This window comes from Zeus faber (assembly GCF_960531495.2).
Source record: "Zeus faber genome assembly, chromosome: 2".
Classification (NCBI taxonomy): Eukaryota; Metazoa; Chordata; class Actinopteri; order Zeiformes; family Zeidae; genus Zeus; species Zeus faber.
The window spans coordinates 22,928,711-22,946,718 of NC_137189.1; the positions used below are offsets into that span (position 1 = coordinate 22,928,711).

General features: G+C 45.0%; 1 protein-coding gene across 1 annotated transcript in view; it reads right to left on the reverse strand.

The window, feature by feature from the left end:
• The window catches only part of ift172 (intraflagellar transport 172), a gene marked incomplete at its 5' end in the record, with an annotated part of 66,401 nt that overhangs the window by 26,085 nt on the left and 22,308 nt on the right, over positions 1-18,008 (reverse strand). The window contains 11 exons of the mRNA XM_080023693.1: positions 957-1,054; positions 1,304-1,393; positions 4,389-4,533; positions 5,910-6,030; positions 6,246-6,324; positions 8,129-8,377; positions 8,980-9,057; positions 12,553-12,645; positions 14,794-14,878; positions 16,423-16,530; positions 17,826-17,962. Coding sequence (XP_079879819.1) covers positions 957-1,054; positions 1,304-1,393; positions 4,389-4,533; positions 5,910-6,030; positions 6,246-6,324; positions 8,129-8,377; positions 8,980-9,057; positions 12,553-12,645; positions 14,794-14,878; positions 16,423-16,530; positions 17,826-17,962 — 1,283 coding nt within the window. The remainder of the gene's footprint in view (positions 1-956; positions 1,055-1,303; positions 1,394-4,388; positions 4,534-5,909; positions 6,031-6,245; positions 6,325-8,128; positions 8,378-8,979; positions 9,058-12,552; positions 12,646-14,793; positions 14,879-16,422; positions 16,531-17,825; positions 17,963-18,008) is intronic.

The following is an 18,008-nucleotide window of genomic DNA, read 5'->3' on the forward strand; positions in this document are numbered from 1 at the left end:
CCCTCGGGATATGGCAGAAGCTCCTCCGGAGGTGGGAATTAGAATCACACCAGGCAGGGTTCTATACCAGTTGATTGCAGCAAACCCGACACCAAGTGTCCAGAAAATATGGCCTCATGTCCAATGAAACAACTACAAAGTCCCTCATCCATCATTTGCCCAAGGTGCTCTGGTAGCAAGTACACTGTGGCAGTTTCGCCTACCACACGCCACCCCAAGTGGCATTTTGAGGGACCTTCGGCACAGAGACACAGACGACGGGGTTTCAGACACAGTTTATTGTAGAGAGTGGAGTGGAGCAGATGGACACGTATCATGACAAGGGCTCCTCTCCTGAGTGTGTGTGGGGATGGGGGTTTTTACCTGTTGCACGTTAGACCAATCAACGAGCAACCGGTATGCAGCCACTCTGATCCTGGGCCCCAATTACCTAGACCCAGAACAGGTGTGACTGCTCAAACCACACCGTCACCACACCACATACACATATTAGCCTCATTGTGTTTGAACATGTTGTTTGTTATGGACAGCCCATGACTAGAGTACTCCTTCCTGTGACCCAAAAGTCGCATTGAGGCAACCCTCTCGTTCACCGGGACAAACTCCAACTGCGAGGCTCCTCGCCAAGGGCTGGTGAGTATCCCAACCCCCACCGCATGCTTCTCCCCCTGAGAGACTCCAGAGTAGGAGAGAACCCCAGTCGAGAAGTTTGGTTCCAGAGCCAATGTTAAAGTGAGTGAGTACCTTTCAACGTCCCGCACAAGCTCCGGCTCATTCCCCACCAGAGGGGTGACGTTCCACAATGCCAAACTCCAGTTTCCATAGCCTGATTACCAATAGTCCCTATTTTGGAAATTTCTTGCCAATTCCCGTGCCTTGCATCTGTGTGCTTGTACACACTCCCGCACACCTCCATATACCCAAACATACAGTACATTCAAACACACACACCTCACCTCTCAGCCTCCTTGTACTTTCCCTCTGCCTGCAGATCTTGCGCTCTGCTCAGGTACAGAGCAGACACTTCCTCTTCGCTCATGCACTTCATTGCCAGCTGGAGAAAAAAACAAAACTTCACATCATGAGCTCAATCACTTACACACAACTACAGGGTGTGTGTGTGTGTGTGTGTGTGTGTGTGTGTGTGTGTGTGTGTGTGTGTGTGTGTGTGTGTGTGTGTGCCCAAATAGAAGTACCATTACTCCCCAAACGAATTATTAGTGCAGTAAATATAAGTGACTAATTCTAAGTGAAATTAATTAAATGAATCAGTAGTTACCTAGAACCTATTCTTCATACTGACCTTGTGAGCATCCTCCCAGCGTCCCGCATCTGTGTACATGTCAATGGCATCTTTAATGTGACCTCCCTTCACAAACAGTCGCTCGGCCACCTATAGGCAAGTTGTCACACACAAAAATAGAACTAAATAAATCTGTCCAATTTATAAAAAAAAAAAATTAAAAATTAAAAAAAAAAAAAATCTACAGGACAAATAGGAATCATATCATGTCAGCAATTTTCAACCTGTGGACCAAAACAACTGGGGTCAACTGGGGTACTGCAAGTGGACCGCCAATTCATTGGCAAAATGTAAACTTTTTAATGAAATTTATTTTTTTAGACAGTAACGGAACACTACATTGATTGCCACTGTACTTTCATCAAGGCAGAGTTTGAATGAGATGTAAAACACACCTTACGCCACCCCCACTCCAGAACCACTTTGAGGTACAGAGTTCACAAGCCAATGCTTCTTGAATGGTTAGAACCTTTGGTTTGCGGTTTGAGTCTGTCACAAGGTTAGCTATTTTTTCCCCCACTCAGGCCTTATATGAATGTTGGTTCCTATCATTTAGAACTGCTCAAAGCACAACCTCACTTAACACTTCACTATTGAAAAATTGACATTTTTGCTGCAGCTTCTCACTGTGGTTGAATGCAATCCAATGAGGCAAACGTTTAAGCCTCAAAAAAGTGTTCGATTTTTTAATAATGATAATGGGAATCCCACATTTGCCTTCAATAACAGTAACATGTTATCTAAGATTACTTTTTGCAATTGCAGCAGTACATCTAAATCATAACATTAACACGGTCAGTTGACAATGTAAAGCGGTTCGACTTCCTGCATCTAGTCTTAGCTTGGCTGTACAGTAGGCAAGAGAGCTGACTGAAGGTGGAAAAAGAGTCAAGGGTTCCAGTATAACATATAAAGACTGTCTGGCAATATTGTGAGCTTCTCGTTTCGAATGGGAGGTGAGAAAAAAAAAAAACCCTAAAAACTTTCATTATTTTCAACTGCAAATTCCAGAATGTGGAGAGCAAAGACTTATCTTAATTGCATTTCTGTGAATACACCCAAGAAGCCACCGCGCAGAACGGTGGGACAAAGGAAACGACGGTCCCCGCTATGTTAAGAACGCCCCCAATCTGCAAGTGTTTCGGCGGGGTTTGGATCATCATATTAAGCACGAACATTCTGCAGTGCGCCCTTATGTCTCGCCCACTTTTTCTCCCTCACTTTCTTCACAGACCCAAATTCTCTCTCTCTCTCTCTCTCTCTCTCTCTCTCTCTCTCTCTCTCTCTCTCTCTCTCTCTCTCTCTCTCTCTCTCTCTCTCTCTCTCTCTCTCTCTCTCTCTCTCTCTCTCTCTCTCTCTCTCTCTCTCTCTCTCTCTCTCTCTCTCTCTCTCTCTCTCTCTAAAGGTAGAACTCATCCTGTGTCTACATTAATAATGATCAGAAGATATGACAAAATATCTCTCTGGATATGAGGTTGGAACCGGTTGGATTTTACAGACAAAAAGCCTCAGATTGTAAAACACTGACATTTAATTGAAGGTACAATTCAAACTCGCTTAGACACTGTCAGTTTGAGCCAAGGCTGACTCAGCAAAATTTGAACGAAAATGTGAGATAGTGAGAATGGTATGAACCTTTAATATGACCATTAAGTGAGACACAAAGGAACTTTAGCTGCATTTCTTTAACATAGATTTTGAAATATGTCAGCCTTTACTGCCATGTTATTATGGTGGCGATGTGTTCTCCTGCACTAATGAGGTGCATGGCTGCTCCGTCATTCCAGATGAGTGTCGTATTTATGTGGTCGTGTGTATGTGTTTGTGTGCAGGCTTGAGGGAAACTTTAATTGCCTGTTGGAAATTAACCTAGTTTACTTCATCCCATTGCTGTTCTCCCCCTACCCCTCTCAAGTATGGTATTAATGGATAGGTTGAGCATTTCTCAATTTATAAACTGTTCAAAAGTGCACAACACTGAGCGCTTTACAATTAAGAAATGTACCGCTCTGCTGCAGATTCTCACTGTGCTTGAATGCGGTTCAACTGGACAAAAAGCTACTTTTGAAAACAGGAAACTCACAGTATTGTTAGACAGTCTTAATATGTTATACTGAAAACTGTCAACACCCATGTATATTATAAGGTTTTTCAGGCTTACTGAATAAATTTTTGCATATTGGCAAATTAACTCTTTTGGCTGCATCCACGCTAACGTCACAGACTAGAAATAGGAATTTACGTTGCTTCCTAAGGGAAACCTACTGTACTCAATCTCACCATTTAGATGTACTGCGGCAATTGCAAAAAGTAGTTCTAAATAAAATGTGACATTACTGTTCATCAAAAGACAAAGAAACACAACACTTCCCGTTTTCAAAAAAGGGATTTTACAGACGTACTAGTGCAGTGCCCATTCAAAACATGCCCGTTCGGAAGGGGCTGCACTGTTCGGAACGCAGTGCCTGTTCTAAATAAGCCTTTTCGTGAAAGTCGCGGCGCAGCAATATACACCCTTTTGTCACGGGAAAAAACTCCCCCAAGTCGCACTCTTCGATAAACTCACTGTTCGCTTCTTCATTCAAGTTCAAGTTTTATCAATTTTACGCGTCCGCACCAAACATGCCGTTCAGAATGGGCTAAATGCTTTCACGGGAAGCCACACCCCCCCACTGGCTTTTTGTTCGCTGTTCATTGGAAGTTTATTAATATTACACGTGTCGCGTGTCCAAATTGATTCCAAATCGACACTGCGATTGGGTCCCCAGCAATACACCCACCAAGTGTGAAGTAGATGGGATGAACGGTTGTCGAGATAATCGAAGGGCATAGATAAATACAGCTTTTCCTTCCTTTATAGGTAGATTTAAGCACAGTGAGAAGCTGCAGCTGAGTGGCAAGTTTCTCAATAGTCGAGCGTTCAGCGAGGTTGTGCTATAAATGATTATAATTAATGGGAACCAATATTTATAATGACCTATCCTTTTATCTGTCATTTGGACGGAAGTTTTACCATCCACTATACTCCCTTCATTCTCCTCCTTTTCCCCACCAGTCATCTACGGACGCCCTACTGCAATCACACCTCATAATCCTGTATGGAGGCGTAGTGCTGTGCGATTTTCAGGTAGAATTTCCCGGCTGACGCATCCTCCTGAAGTTCCAGGATGTGAACGGCCTTCTTCCACTGCCGTGCTCCAATGGCGGCCTCCGTGGCCTTTGTGGAACAACTAGATGAGATGGAGGAAGAGAGGGTAAGAAAATGCCAAATGGATTTAGAGTGTTGCACTTTTATTTTTTGAGTCTTTCATTAACTGTCTATGAATTGTGACTTAATAAATGATGATGATTTGATGAATGATTTTTAGTCCAAAAGACATTGAACAAATTGGAATTACATTACATCTAGCACTCTATAGGCTTCTATAATGTGTTGCATGAGAGAAAACTCTAAAAAGACTCCACTCGTGATCTTTACAATGCATGATGTGTGTGACTTTCTTTGGAAGATAGAAAGTGTAGCACAAAAAAGGTTAAAAAAAAAAGAAAATGTCCTAAATTTCATTTTTGAATGGCAATATCTTTGTTTAGTTAAAAAAGAAAAGCAGATTCACACTAAACGCTATAGACTAAACGCTTCCTGAATCAGGAAGTTCCCTGCGACATCTGCTCTACAGTGTGCTGTTGTTTCATGTGTACTGTATGTGTCTGTGTGTGTGTGTGTGTGTGTGTGTGTGCGCGCGCGCGCCCGCACCCAGGGGAGCAGAGTATTGCAGTCTAATGAACAGCAGTGAGTCCTCTTTATGTGATTAGATGGTCAATTAACTGTTGTAACACTTCATCAACACACCCACAGACCCACATCACATGTCCCTCCTTTTCCACATAAAGGCAAGACTTGAACTCACAAGCAGCTCTGCAAAAGCACAAATGTTATGTCGAGCGTCTATTGCCAAATGTGGATTTAAAAATGTATTGCTCTCTGTTAAATGTGAGGGATTACAGTTGAAGTTATAGCTGTGTTATCGGATCGGATGTCCAGATGTTTGTTTCCGACAAAGATTCATGAATGAACTCTATGTTCATGGCTCATACTGTGAGTAAATAGTTTCAGGTATTCTGACTTTGATAAATGTATTTTAGGTTGTTTTTTTTTGGTCACTTGAGGTGGTGGGGATCCTTTTGTGAATGTTCATCCATATTGACAGTTTTACTAACCACAACTTACTACACGGGTTTATCAAATTTACCGTGGCTGCCGTTTACTTTCACGTGCATTCTTTCATGGTTGCATTCTTGCCGGGAGAGGCTGACCCCGCCACCAACAATGGAATTAGCATATAGAGGAGCACATACATAATGGAAATAAATTTAATCTCTGTTTAGCACCAGCTGGAAAAAATGTGGCAGCTAAAATCTAATCTGGGATTTTGTTTAACAAAATAAAGTTACAGATTACCACTTTAAATACAGCTCCAACTGGTCAACCGCACATTTCAAAAAAGGAAAAAAATAAAGGTATGAACTATCTAGAGGTTGACAAAGGGTTCCAGTCTCATCAGGCTGGATGTGATAGCCTTGAGGACTTCCCAGTGCATCGTGTTACCCGGCCTCGATGAAGTGGTTAATGGCAGCGTCCATCTGTTTCTGCTGCACCAGGTAGTCGCCCCAGGCCTCCTCAAGTTTGACAACATCGTTAGGGAAAGCCAGGCGGGCCAGCTCCACCGCTAAAGGGGAGGAGAGGAACATCACGGGGCTGAGTCAACCCCATAAAAACGCCTGAAATGTTTTTAAAAAACATTTCTCGCTCATTGCAGATCTGTTGGAGGTGGCTGTTTTTCTGTCTCGCTTTTTGTCTTGCATAAATAAACAATGTAAGTGTCTTCCATCATCGTTCACCCCCCCAGACAGACGGCAGGTGTGCATATCGCCATCTGCGTACCTTTCCTGAAGGCGTTTCCCTTGCGGTAGCACTCCAGGGCTCTCTGGTTGTTGCCTATCCTCTCGTACAGATCCCCCGCCTAGAGAGAGGGTAGAGTGGAGGGAGGAGGAGGAGGGAGGGAGGGGGGGGGGGGGTGTTCAGGTTAGACACGAATGGCTTCAAAGCCGGGAGACGACGACAAAATGTACACTGCGACGCTCTCCCTTGTGCACTAAGCTCTCCTACACATTCGGAAACACAGCAACCCAGATGGTCGGAAGGAGGGAGAGGAGGATAGAGTTCTCAGACAGATGGCTCTCCGTCAGGGCACCGGCAGACAGATGGGGGGGATACTTGCTCCTCCCAGTCAGTCCGGGAGACGCAGAGGATGATGAGCATAGGCAGGAAAAAACTGTCAGGAAGAGCACAGAGATGGGGATGAAGCTGAGAGAGAGGAGTACGAGAGAGGATGAAGAGAACCTGGGAGAGAGCAGGCGAAGAGGAGAGAGGAGGTCTGAGCCTGGTGCGGAGCAGACCACACACACACACACACACACACACACACACACACACACACACACACACACACACACACACACACACACACACACACACACACACACACACACACACACACACACACACACGTATTGATGAGGAATTCTCAAAATATCTCCATCGTTCATATGGAAATGTGTAGAAAATGTAACATGACAAATGTATTCGTGTTGCTAACAAAGGCGAAGGACATTTCCTTTACTTATTAACTTTCACTTAATAACAAATTGGAACTATTTCCTTGCACAAAACCACTGAGTTTCCAGAGCTACAGTAAGTTCTATTCCAGATAGGGGCTGCATAAAAGTGTCAATACTTTTCTGTTCATCACATGACTGTGCTAGTGCTGCATCCAAAATGGCATACTTGTGTGCTACATACTACATGTTTGTGCCATCGTCCAGCGCACTTTAGTAGGCAAGTAAAAAGAACAATGGCTTATCAGACATATTACGTCACCGTATAGCCTCACCACTTCCTTCCAGCAGGTTGAGGGTTGATGACCACACTACATAGAACCTCGAGCCTGAGCCAATATCAGTTTGGCCAATATATCGGCCATCATTTGACTTTTTTGACCACATCAGGATCAGCAGTTATGGAGCCGATGTGTCACGATTTTTAAATAATTATAATAAACAACAAACATTGATTATTTACCCTGTACTTGTCTGTTTTACACTACTTTTAAGTTACTCACCAAAATAAGCGCAGAAGTCTGACTTGGCTTAGACATGGACACAGCTCTCCAAACAGGAAGCGATGCTGCTTTCATGGGAACTCGGACAACTCATTTTATTTTAATATCACCTTTTACATTTTTTTTTAATCTATCAAAAAGTTCTTTGTGTGTTTATTTTTATTTATTTGTTTGCTCATAAGTTAAATGTTCTCAAATATAATATAATATAAATATTGTCAAATTGATTTGAAAATTTTGCACTTTTTGACAAAATAGCGGTCAAGATATCGGTAATTGGTGGGCTAGGCCTCTCCAAAATCAGGATCGGCATTGGACTCAAAAATCTGGCATCAGTCGGGCTCTAATAGAAACTTTTACCAGCGTCTTGCCCCCACAATGCATTGTGGGGTACGTTTACAAGTGTTGTATACTGTGTTTGCATCCTGTGATACTTCATCAGAAGTAGTATGTCATTCTGGTACTTTTCGTGTACTATTTGGCATAGTAGGCAGGCAGGCTAAATAGTGTGCCATTCCAGACGCATGTGATTGGTATCCCAGAATGCAATTGTTAAGGCTGTGAAATGTTAACAGATTGACAGATAGACAACACAAGCTGAAGAGAGACAGAGACCTAATAAGATCGCAGGAGAATCAGCACCCACCCTCTCGTAGAACTCGCCCTTGATAAGGGCAGCAGCGATGCGGTTGACAGTGTCGTTGCTCGCCGTGCTCTCCGGACGGTTCAAGGCGATGCGCGCGGCCTTGGCCGGGAGCCCCGCCTTCAGGTACAGGTTGATGGCCCCCTGGTAGTCCCCTTCCCCTTCCTTCACCTCGCCTGCCTTTTCATCCTGGCCCGTCTCCGTCAGCCACTGGTAGTAGTTCCGACGTAGGCAGTCCAGCTCGGGGTGGCCCTGCGGTGGTGGTTGTGGATGTTGATGTTATTGGAACACCCCCGGTGTTTTTGTTCAACGACAACTGCTTGGTTTAATTTTCTCAAGCAGTTGAAAATTCCACATCAACCAGTCTCTTAAACAATCTACGATGACATTTCCGTCCAAATTAGAAGATTGTTACACAGATGTTAGCCAGATTTGGGCCAGAGGCATGACTGTACAGAACAGATCCGGGCCAGTTTTCTCCAAACTTGTCTTATTTTGGCTATGTGCGCCAGTACAGCTCTAGCAGTAGACACAGTCTCAATTTGCCAAACAATACGTAATATGATACAGTTATATATTGAATATATCCCAATATATTGGTGATTTGACACTAAAAACAATAAGCTAGCTAGTTTCCCAACTAGTTAAAAAGTACATACATCAAGAACAAGTAGTTAAAAATACTGCCGCAGCAAAGATGGATGGGGCAATGGGACAAAACAAGAACTCTGAAACGTTGTGGACTTTGTGGGGGTGGGAGCATTCTGAGCAGTTACATTTTGTTCAATCAGTTGAGAAACAGGCAACATTGGAAAATGTGCACATATGCCCAAAGTGGGGCGGTGCATAATTACCTTGGCCTCAGCAACAGCGATGCAGTCGTCCCACATGTGGAGCTCCTGATACATCTCAAGGGCTTCATCGATGGCATTCTGGAAGAAGAGGAATGAATGGTCAATCAATGAAACACTCAATCAATCAATTTGTCTATCCATCGGTCTACCTCGCTATCTATCATCGGTTTTCATTACTACACTGATTGGCACTCACGTAGACGTTGAGTATCATATCGAGAGGAAAAGAAGGTCGATCGCAGGTCACGAGAGCATGAATGTGCTTACAGAGGATGAAAAGGTTTTGGGATTCTATGGACCTTCCAGGGACCTATCTTCTTAAAAGTCTATGAAATTAGGGCTAATTTGTATCTCTCAAACCTGCAGGGAATTACTTTGAATTATTAATTTTTCTTTCAGATCTACAAACCTGCTCAATATTCTAACAAAAACAATTTTCTACTGTATCAACATCATTTATCGGCGTTGCAAGCCCCTCTGCGATGACCCCTGCCCCCGTCTTCTGCTGCATCCTAACCTGTTGGGGTCCAGGTCCTCAGTGGGCGGGACAGAGGGTTGTCACGTGAACTGAGAGCACCTGGGCAGGACTCCACAAAGGACTTCCTCGTTGAGGAAGACGTCACGCTTGGCAATGTTAATGTCCTTTCTAGAGCTTCATTTGGCGGTCGCCAATTGTCCCATGTTACTAAATGAGCTCTTTTAAGCGTCAATCTTTAATTGAACAGCACTTTTAAATAGCGAAAACTATTTTCCCCCAAAGTGCTTTACAGAGGGCTGGGGTACAAAAAAAAAAGGTAAAGCTACGCAACGTTGCCTTTAAAGGGCTGTAACCTACGCTAAGTGAGTGTTTTCAAAGCATTTTTCTTCCATGGCACTTTACGATGAAATAATCCAACGGCACACCACTATCCTTTGAACCACAAAAAACACAAGAAACATGTACAACTGTGCTCATTATTATGGCCTAATAGTGATGCAAGACTTGAAAACTATTTATTCGTAGCGAACAACTGGAACTGATGAATTAGGGCAGGCTTGCAATTTTGATCTTAAAAGAGCTCATTTCCAGTGTATTTTTTAAAGTGGAATTTAAAAAGTGTTTCGGGCCGGTGAGCTCTCACGGCACACTTCTGTTGAAAGACACCGCCCTGCAGAAGTGCAGCAAGGCTTTGAGCTACTCAAAGTTTCCTGGCACTTTTTTTGCAGCGAGGGGCGATCTCTGACCGGAAACTGTCAGATCCTTCCAAATGTCTTATCCCTTACATCTTATTCATTTATTAATTCTACCCCTTACATTTAAAAAAATCTCTTGCGCTCATCATGGCAGTTGAGTTTGATGAGTCTCAGGCGGAGACATTCCTCAACATGTTGTTGTGTCATGCCACTAACCCGATCACATTTGTCTACTGCCCCCTGGAGGAGTCTGGCATATTACTTCCACAGAAATCAGTGTTTAGTTCGAATGTATGAAAGCTCTTCCAGCACTAGGTGAGGGGAAGCGCTCTCCACCAAGTGCACGTGTCCCCACTTGATGTGCTGCAGTGCTTTTGGAGTCCTAATCCAACTCTAGTGAACACATTAATTACGCCTGTCAGCTACGTACTTGTAACTTGTTCCATCAGCTTTGTAGGAATAGCTTTTTGATGTGCATTAAGTTCAAGGCATGTCATTTGTGATGAAAAAAGGTGGGCAGTGCAGCTAAAATAGAACGAAGTGTAGAGCTGGTGTACTGCTATCAATACAGGCTAATCAGGTACATACTAAAGGCAGCAATTAAAAAACTGAAGCTGGGCAAATCACCAGGTCGAGACAATATCCACCCAGAGTTTGTTATGCACCAAAGTGAAAGAACATCTCAATGGCTACGCACATTCTTCTCATCATGCTTCCGGAGGTCCAAGCTCCCGAAGACCTGGCGCCGTGCTTCCATCATAGCCTTTCCAAAGCCGAACAAACCCGCCGAAGACCCGAAGTCCTACAGGCCCATATCCCTGCTCTGTGTCCCGTACAAGATTCTGGAGAGGCTGATCCACAGCCGCATTGAGCCAGTGGTGGACCCTCAACTCCCACCGGAACAAGCCGGCTTCCGCAGAGGCAGGTCAACGGTGGACCAGGTAACGCTACTCACCCAGGACATCGAGGACAGCTTCCAAGATAATGAGAAAGCTGGAGTAGTATTCCTGGACCTGACAGCCGCTTATGACACCGTGTGGCACCGTGGACTACACCTGAAACTGTTGAGAACAATCCCGGACCGGCACATGGTGAGATTTATTATGGAGATGCTATCTAACCATAGCTTCATCCTACAAACCAGCGATGGCCAGACCAGCAGGCTCAGAAGGCTGAAGAACGGTGTCCCGCAAGGCTCTGTCCTCTCACCAATGTTATTTAACATCTATATTCACGACCTGCCAGACACAACATCCAAGAAGTACAGCTATGCGGACGACCTGGCCATCATGCTTCGATGCCCAACATGGAACACTATGGAAGAAGGCCTCAACCGAGACATGGGCATCCTGGCAGACTACCTCCAGAAGTGGCACCTTCAGCTCAGCATGGGCAAAACAGTGTCTGCAGCTTACCACCTCTACAACCGGGAGGCAAGAAGGGAACTGGACGTGCATGTTGGCAACATCCGCCTGGAGTTCCAGCAAGCCCCCAAGTACCTCGGCGTATGCTTGGACCGGACGCTGTCCTACAAGCAGCACCTGGATGAAGTGAAGGCCAAGACAACCGCAAGGGTCTCGCTCATCCGCCGCCTTGCAGGCTCAACTTGGGGAGCTTCCCCCCAGACCCTACGCATATCCACGCAAGCCCTGGTCCTACCCGTAGCGGAATACTGTGCCCCTGCCTGGAGCAGAAGTCCACATGCGAACAAGGTGGATACTGTCATCAACAGCGCCCTCCGGATAGTAACTGGTTGTCTGAAACCCACCCCTGTGTCCTACCTGCCAGTCCTAGCTGGTATCGCCCCACCCAGTCTCCGACGGGAAGCAGCTACCCTCGCCCTGGCAAGGAAGGCCCAGAAGAACGACTGGCACATCCTACACAAAGCCACAACAACACCGGCACCACCATGCAGGCTCAAGTCTCGCCATCCCTACAACAAGGCAGCACAAGAGATGCTACAGTCGATCCCTGACGACTTGTCCAAGGACGCCTGGCTGGCAGCATCCTGGAGACAATCGTGGGAGTCAGCTGCGCCCTCCCGCATCCAACGATACATCCGGGACCCAGGAGGAGGTGTAAAAGGAGAAGACATGCCACGCCACCTATGGACCTCGCTGAACCGCCTGCGTACTGGCGTCGGGCGCTTCAAGTCCTCTCTAAAGAAGTGGGGCCTATCCGACAGTGCGTCATGCGAGTGTGGCGAACCTGAACAGACTGCCGAGCACATAATCACCAGCTGCCCCCTATACAGCCCACCCTCAGAAGCTGGCCTTTTTGACCTAGGACTGGAGACGAGGGCGTGGCTATATGACACTGAGTTGGCCATCTGATGATATACGAAAGAAGAAGAAGAGGTACATACAACATTTATTTTGGGTGTTGATCTACCATACCAACCTGCTCCATGTAGTACATCTCAGCCAGTTTAAAGTTTTTGTCCAGTATTGCGAGATGTGCTTGGACTTGGTAGTATTCTGTTCCATCTCCTCCCTAACAAAAAACACAAAGATAAATGCATATACATGTACACAAAACTACATTCCAGAGAGAGGTGGCTGGGGTTTTTATTACGTATGCACAGGGCAATGTAAAAATGTATTGCCTTAGATTTAAAAAGGCCTTTAAAATTTTGGTTCCCATCATCTATATTTATAAAAACTCAGACCTTGATCACGCTGAACAGCTTACTATTAAGAAAACTCTGCTGCAGCTTCTCACCGTGCTTAAATGCAGTCCACTGGGGCCAACGCTTCACGCTTCACACATGTAGCACACAAACGGAGATTGTCCGTGTGACGTGTTCACACCTACTGGAAATACTCCGTTTGGTTTAGGTGAGGGGCGGTGAGCGTGCAGGAGGTAGGATGTGACGCATGACACTGCAGAGTTTTACAGCACACCCAAGATGGCGGACGAGGCTACAGACTTATCAGTAATTGTGACTTTTTTTGCATTGATACTCCATGTATTTAGACGTATCTGCAATATAAATGTATATTATTTGCTTCTTCTAACCTTAACCCTTCTCATATATTATGGTGGTGACCCATGATGGTATGCCCCTTTTCACCCTCGGCGAGTGGGCGTGTTGATGACGTCGCTATCATGCGGCAGTTGCATGATAGAGACGTCATCAACATGTGACACTACCACTCGCTCGCTGTGAATTCTCCGGACAATCACCTGCTCTGTTCACACCGGTCAATCAGACATTACACAGACTTTGCACTAGGGTGCTGGCTGGGTAAAGTCCGGTCCAAATGATTCAGACATTTGCGTTCACATATACAGCTCCTCCGGGTAATGTCCAGATCATTTCAGGGTTGCAGTGCATGTGTGCAAGCAGCTTTAGTGTATTTTTTGAACACAAACACATTTTGAATAACACTAATAGAACACTTTATTCAAAACTACTTTTTTCAATTGCTACAGTACATCTAACGTGTAAAGTTGGCTACAGTGAGCTGCCAGTAGAAAGTGGCACAACTTCTTGTTTCCAGTCTCACGCTAGTATGGATGTCGCCAAAAGAGCTGATTTGCAGAAGTGTGAAAGAGACAAAACCCTGTCTGACTATATTGTGAGTTCACAATTTCCTGTAAGGTACAGCTATTAATTAAGGCTTAAATGTTTGCCCCATTGGACTGCATTAAAGTACATTGAAAAGGTGCTGCAGAGTTTATGTTCCACAACTGGAAAATTGAAATGTACATCAAAGCTATAGACTGTGAGTGGGGCTCATCGACTCAGCATTTTGTCCACAACAAAGAAAATTTTTGTGTTTGACAAAGCTGAGATGGCACTAATGTGGTGCATGTAAGTGCACCAATTAAATTACAGCCATAACCTGATTATTGACTATAGTTGGATTATGAGTAAGCATGTCAATGCATATCAGGGCTTTGGTAGTATACCCACAATCCTCCTGGGAACAACCTTGCAGTCCATCTGGATGTTGAGGTTTTAGACAATAGTTTGTTTTGTTTGGTCTCAATAATGACAGGAAGGGACGTTGTTGCATTTATCAGCTTCTACATTGCGAAACTGCATAAATGCAGAGAAGGACGGGACACTCACATGGCCCAAGACACTGCTAATCCGCTACCACACATTAGCCGGTCAGCCATTTTGACACATTGTTAAAATAGCCCTAGAAAGAAACGGACTAGAAGGTTGTGCGCAAATTGGAGGGTTTGGGTTTGGTTGCTCAACCGACTGTGCCATTTATCAACTAAATTTTGCTTTAATTTGACATTGTCCATCACACATTTAGAAAGAATCTATCTCATACCTCGGGCTGGTTATCATCATATCATATTCAATTTCGGTACCGACACAGACAGCTTGGCTTTGATACCGGGCCCTACACATCAGTTTTCTTTCGTAGAATGGACACATTTACTGGTAATGTACATCATTGTGACCCTGCTCACACCCTGTGAAGGTTGGATCTACGTGAAGATCATATTTATCAGTCAGTAGATAAAAATGTGAACAAAATGACGACACCTTTGGTATTCTAAGATAGAACGTCTCCTGGAATATCAGACAGGATATTGTGAGAACCCAAGCTTGTTCAGAGTGTGTTGTCCCTGCTGTCAGCCTGCTGGGAGGGTTTGGGGCTGGGAGGGACTACGCACCGTATCCTTGGACACCTTGTCAGCAATCTGGTTGGTTTGGTGCAGGAAGCGAACTGTGGAGACGTCACCCAAGGCAGCAAAACACCTAGAAAGGAGACAACATGGAGAGCAAGGGGGGGTGGAGGGGAAGGAGAGAGGGAGGGGAAGGAAGGAGGGCAAGAAGGATGAGAGGATGGAGAGAGAGGAGGGAGAGCCAGGAGGGATGGAGAGAGCAATGAGGGATAGAGAGAAAGGAAGGGGGGGTGGATGGAGAGGAATGAGAGAAGGTAAGTGAGCACAGAGGGATGGAGAAAGGAAGGAGGGGTAGAGGCAAAGGTAAGAGGGGTTGGGTGGAGGGGAAGGAGGGAGAGCAAGGGGGATGGAGAGACCAAGCAAAGATAGAGGGAAAGGAAAGAGGGAGAGACCAAGCAGGGATGGTGGGAAAGGAAGGAGGAGTGGATGAAGAGGAAGGAGGGAGAGCAAGGGGGATGGAGAGACCAAGCAGGGATAGAGGGAAAGGAAGGAGAGTTGGATGTAGAGGAAGGGGCGACGGAGAGAGGAAGGAGGGAAGGAGGGATGATGGAGAGGAAGGAGAAAAGGAAAGAGAGCAAGGAGGGATGAGAGAGCAAGGAGGTAGGAAAGAGGCAGGAAGTGTGCAGGAGAGCGCAAGTGTGAAAAAGAAAGGGTGAAAAACAGTGCATAAGAAAGAAAAAAGAAAGAAGGGAAAAGGAAGGAAAACACATATTGACCAGTGGAATTTGCAAACAGAGCAGAGCTGTTGGCAACGCCCCGACTTTCTTACACACTCTTTCTCAAAGGTTGCATCAGGCTAATGAGCAAGTCATGAGTCTTTTTCATTAGCATTCTCCTCTCTGGACAAACTCCCTTTTTCCTTCCCATTGCTCGCCCCACTCGGTGGGAGCGTAATTTATGCGAATCGCACATGGAGGACGAAAAACAGCAGTAATGTATAATTAATTACAACGCCTCATGCAAATTTGCACTTTCTCCAAACACGTAAGAGAAATACAGAGAGAAATACAGAGAGAGAGAGAGAGAGAGAGAGAGAGAGAGAGAGAGAGAGAGAGAGAGAGAGAGGGAGAGAGCGAGCACATAAGAGAAATTGGGGTAGTGGCTTTGATGATTCGGCGTCGGAGGGATAAAGCTTTCAATACTTTGTGCTGCAGAAGCGCGTGTGTGTGTGTGTGTGTGTTACAGGTGATCAAGTAGCCCCCTGTGAGATTTAACTTAGTTGCTTTTCCACCACAGTATAGGAACTTAGTCATCGCTCCATTACTCGCTGCGTTTATGCCTTACTATTCATTTGCAATTGCCTTCCTTCTTTTATAAAACAGAAGTATCTCGGGGAGCCGATAACTACGACCAAGCAGCTGTTAAATCAGCTGTTACAGATCAGGTGTGCTTGACGGTTGTGGCCTGGCTTGCGTTTGGCCAATCGGCATCCCTGCAAAGATCACAACAGTTGAAAAGTACCACCTCACGTGCAGGAACCTTTTTGGACCAGGAACCAATTTCTGATCTAAGTTCCTCCTGTGGAAAAAGCCCTAAGTTCCTAAGCACTGGGAACTCATTCCCATGTTCCTGTTTCTTTGTGCATGTGTGTGTGTGTGTGTGTGTGTGTGTGCTGACCTCTCTGCGATATGCAGTTGACGTGCCTCCAGAGACAGTTTGCTAAGAGTTTTCCACATGGCCTCGTTCTCTGGCAACATCTCCAGAGTCTCCAGGAACGCTGTGGCTCTGCACACACATGCACAAAAACACACACACACACACACACAGCAAGTTTAAAGGGTGAAGGCTGATTTCACACAGGACAAGCTGGGAGACTGTTTTCAAAGCCCTTTCACCCACATTCAATTCATTTCACAAAATGGTCCCCATCAGTGGGTTTGATTCTGGTAGCTAGCTAAGTAAAGTCACAACGAAGGTCTTCAGGCAGAGTTCAATGTTGGTGAACTTGGCCAACAGCGAAGTTGCCTTGGTTGTATTGAGTTGGAAGCTGGAATCATTTTAGCTGTCACATCATCCTTTTTACACATTTCTGTTCTGCCCAAATAAATAGCGTGGTTTGCACTGGTCTTGAAAATAAACAAGAACTTGTGTTTTTAATCTCTATGTTGGTGAGTTGGGCCTGCTTGCAACCCAACTGTATCGTTTTAGAACTTGTAACAGCAACTTTATAAACACACAAAATGGACACGACTTGTTGGCAGGCTATAAATGTCTCACGGCAATGCCTGGTACATTTAATAGTTTTGACTGAGCTATTTTGAGCTTAAAAAAATGTTAAATCTCCTTTTAGAAAACAGGAAACATACATGTGTTAAATAACAATGATATCCCATTTTATCCTGAAAAAATATTTTTTGTAATTGCCGCATGACCGTCCGCTGTGAAGCGTGCCAGCGCCATAAGTTCTGTGACATTTGTGTGAGTTTCAGCCTCTCAGTGAATAACAATGTCTCTTGGACTCATTTTGGGGATTGCATGTTGGGTGGTAATATTGCCTTTCAGGCAACTAAAGGTTCTGGTAGAGCCTCTGGTGGCCAAGTCAGTCAGCCAAGCACAGGGTTCTCTTCTCCCTACCTTCCTTTCCTTATATCCGAAGCCTAATGTTGGCTACAGTAGTTTGACAGTAGGAAGCAGTGGAGCCTCCCGTTTTTGTCTCTTATGTAAGCAAGGTTGTAGCCAAAATAACTGTTTTGCGGAGGTGCATAAGAGTCAATAAAACCCAGATAAACCTGATTAAATGCAGTTTGCAATCCCCGGTTATAAAAACATAAAAGACTGTGCCAATATTGTGAGTTTCCGATTCATGAAAAGGAAATATAACATTTATTTTAAGGCTTAGACATTTGGCCCATTGGGCTGCATTTAAGCACAGTGAGAAGCTGCCGCAGAGCGGCGAGTGTTCAGCGAGGTTGTGCTATGAACAGCTGTAAATGATGGTAATAAACATTTGAATGAGAACTGGGTGAAAAAATGGTGAAACAATCCTTTAAGTCCATGTTGTAGTTTTCCTGTTTGCCCACCTCTCGTAGTCGCCGTCGTCCACGGCCGTACCAAACTCTATGAGGCCCTCGTCCAACGTGTAGTTGATGGTGTTGACACCCTCGATCACGATGACATCCGACTTCCCGTTGGCCCTCTCCAAGTCCACAATGTCTCCCTGTGGAAACGAGGAGGAGGGGTGAAATCAGACAAGGGAGATTAGT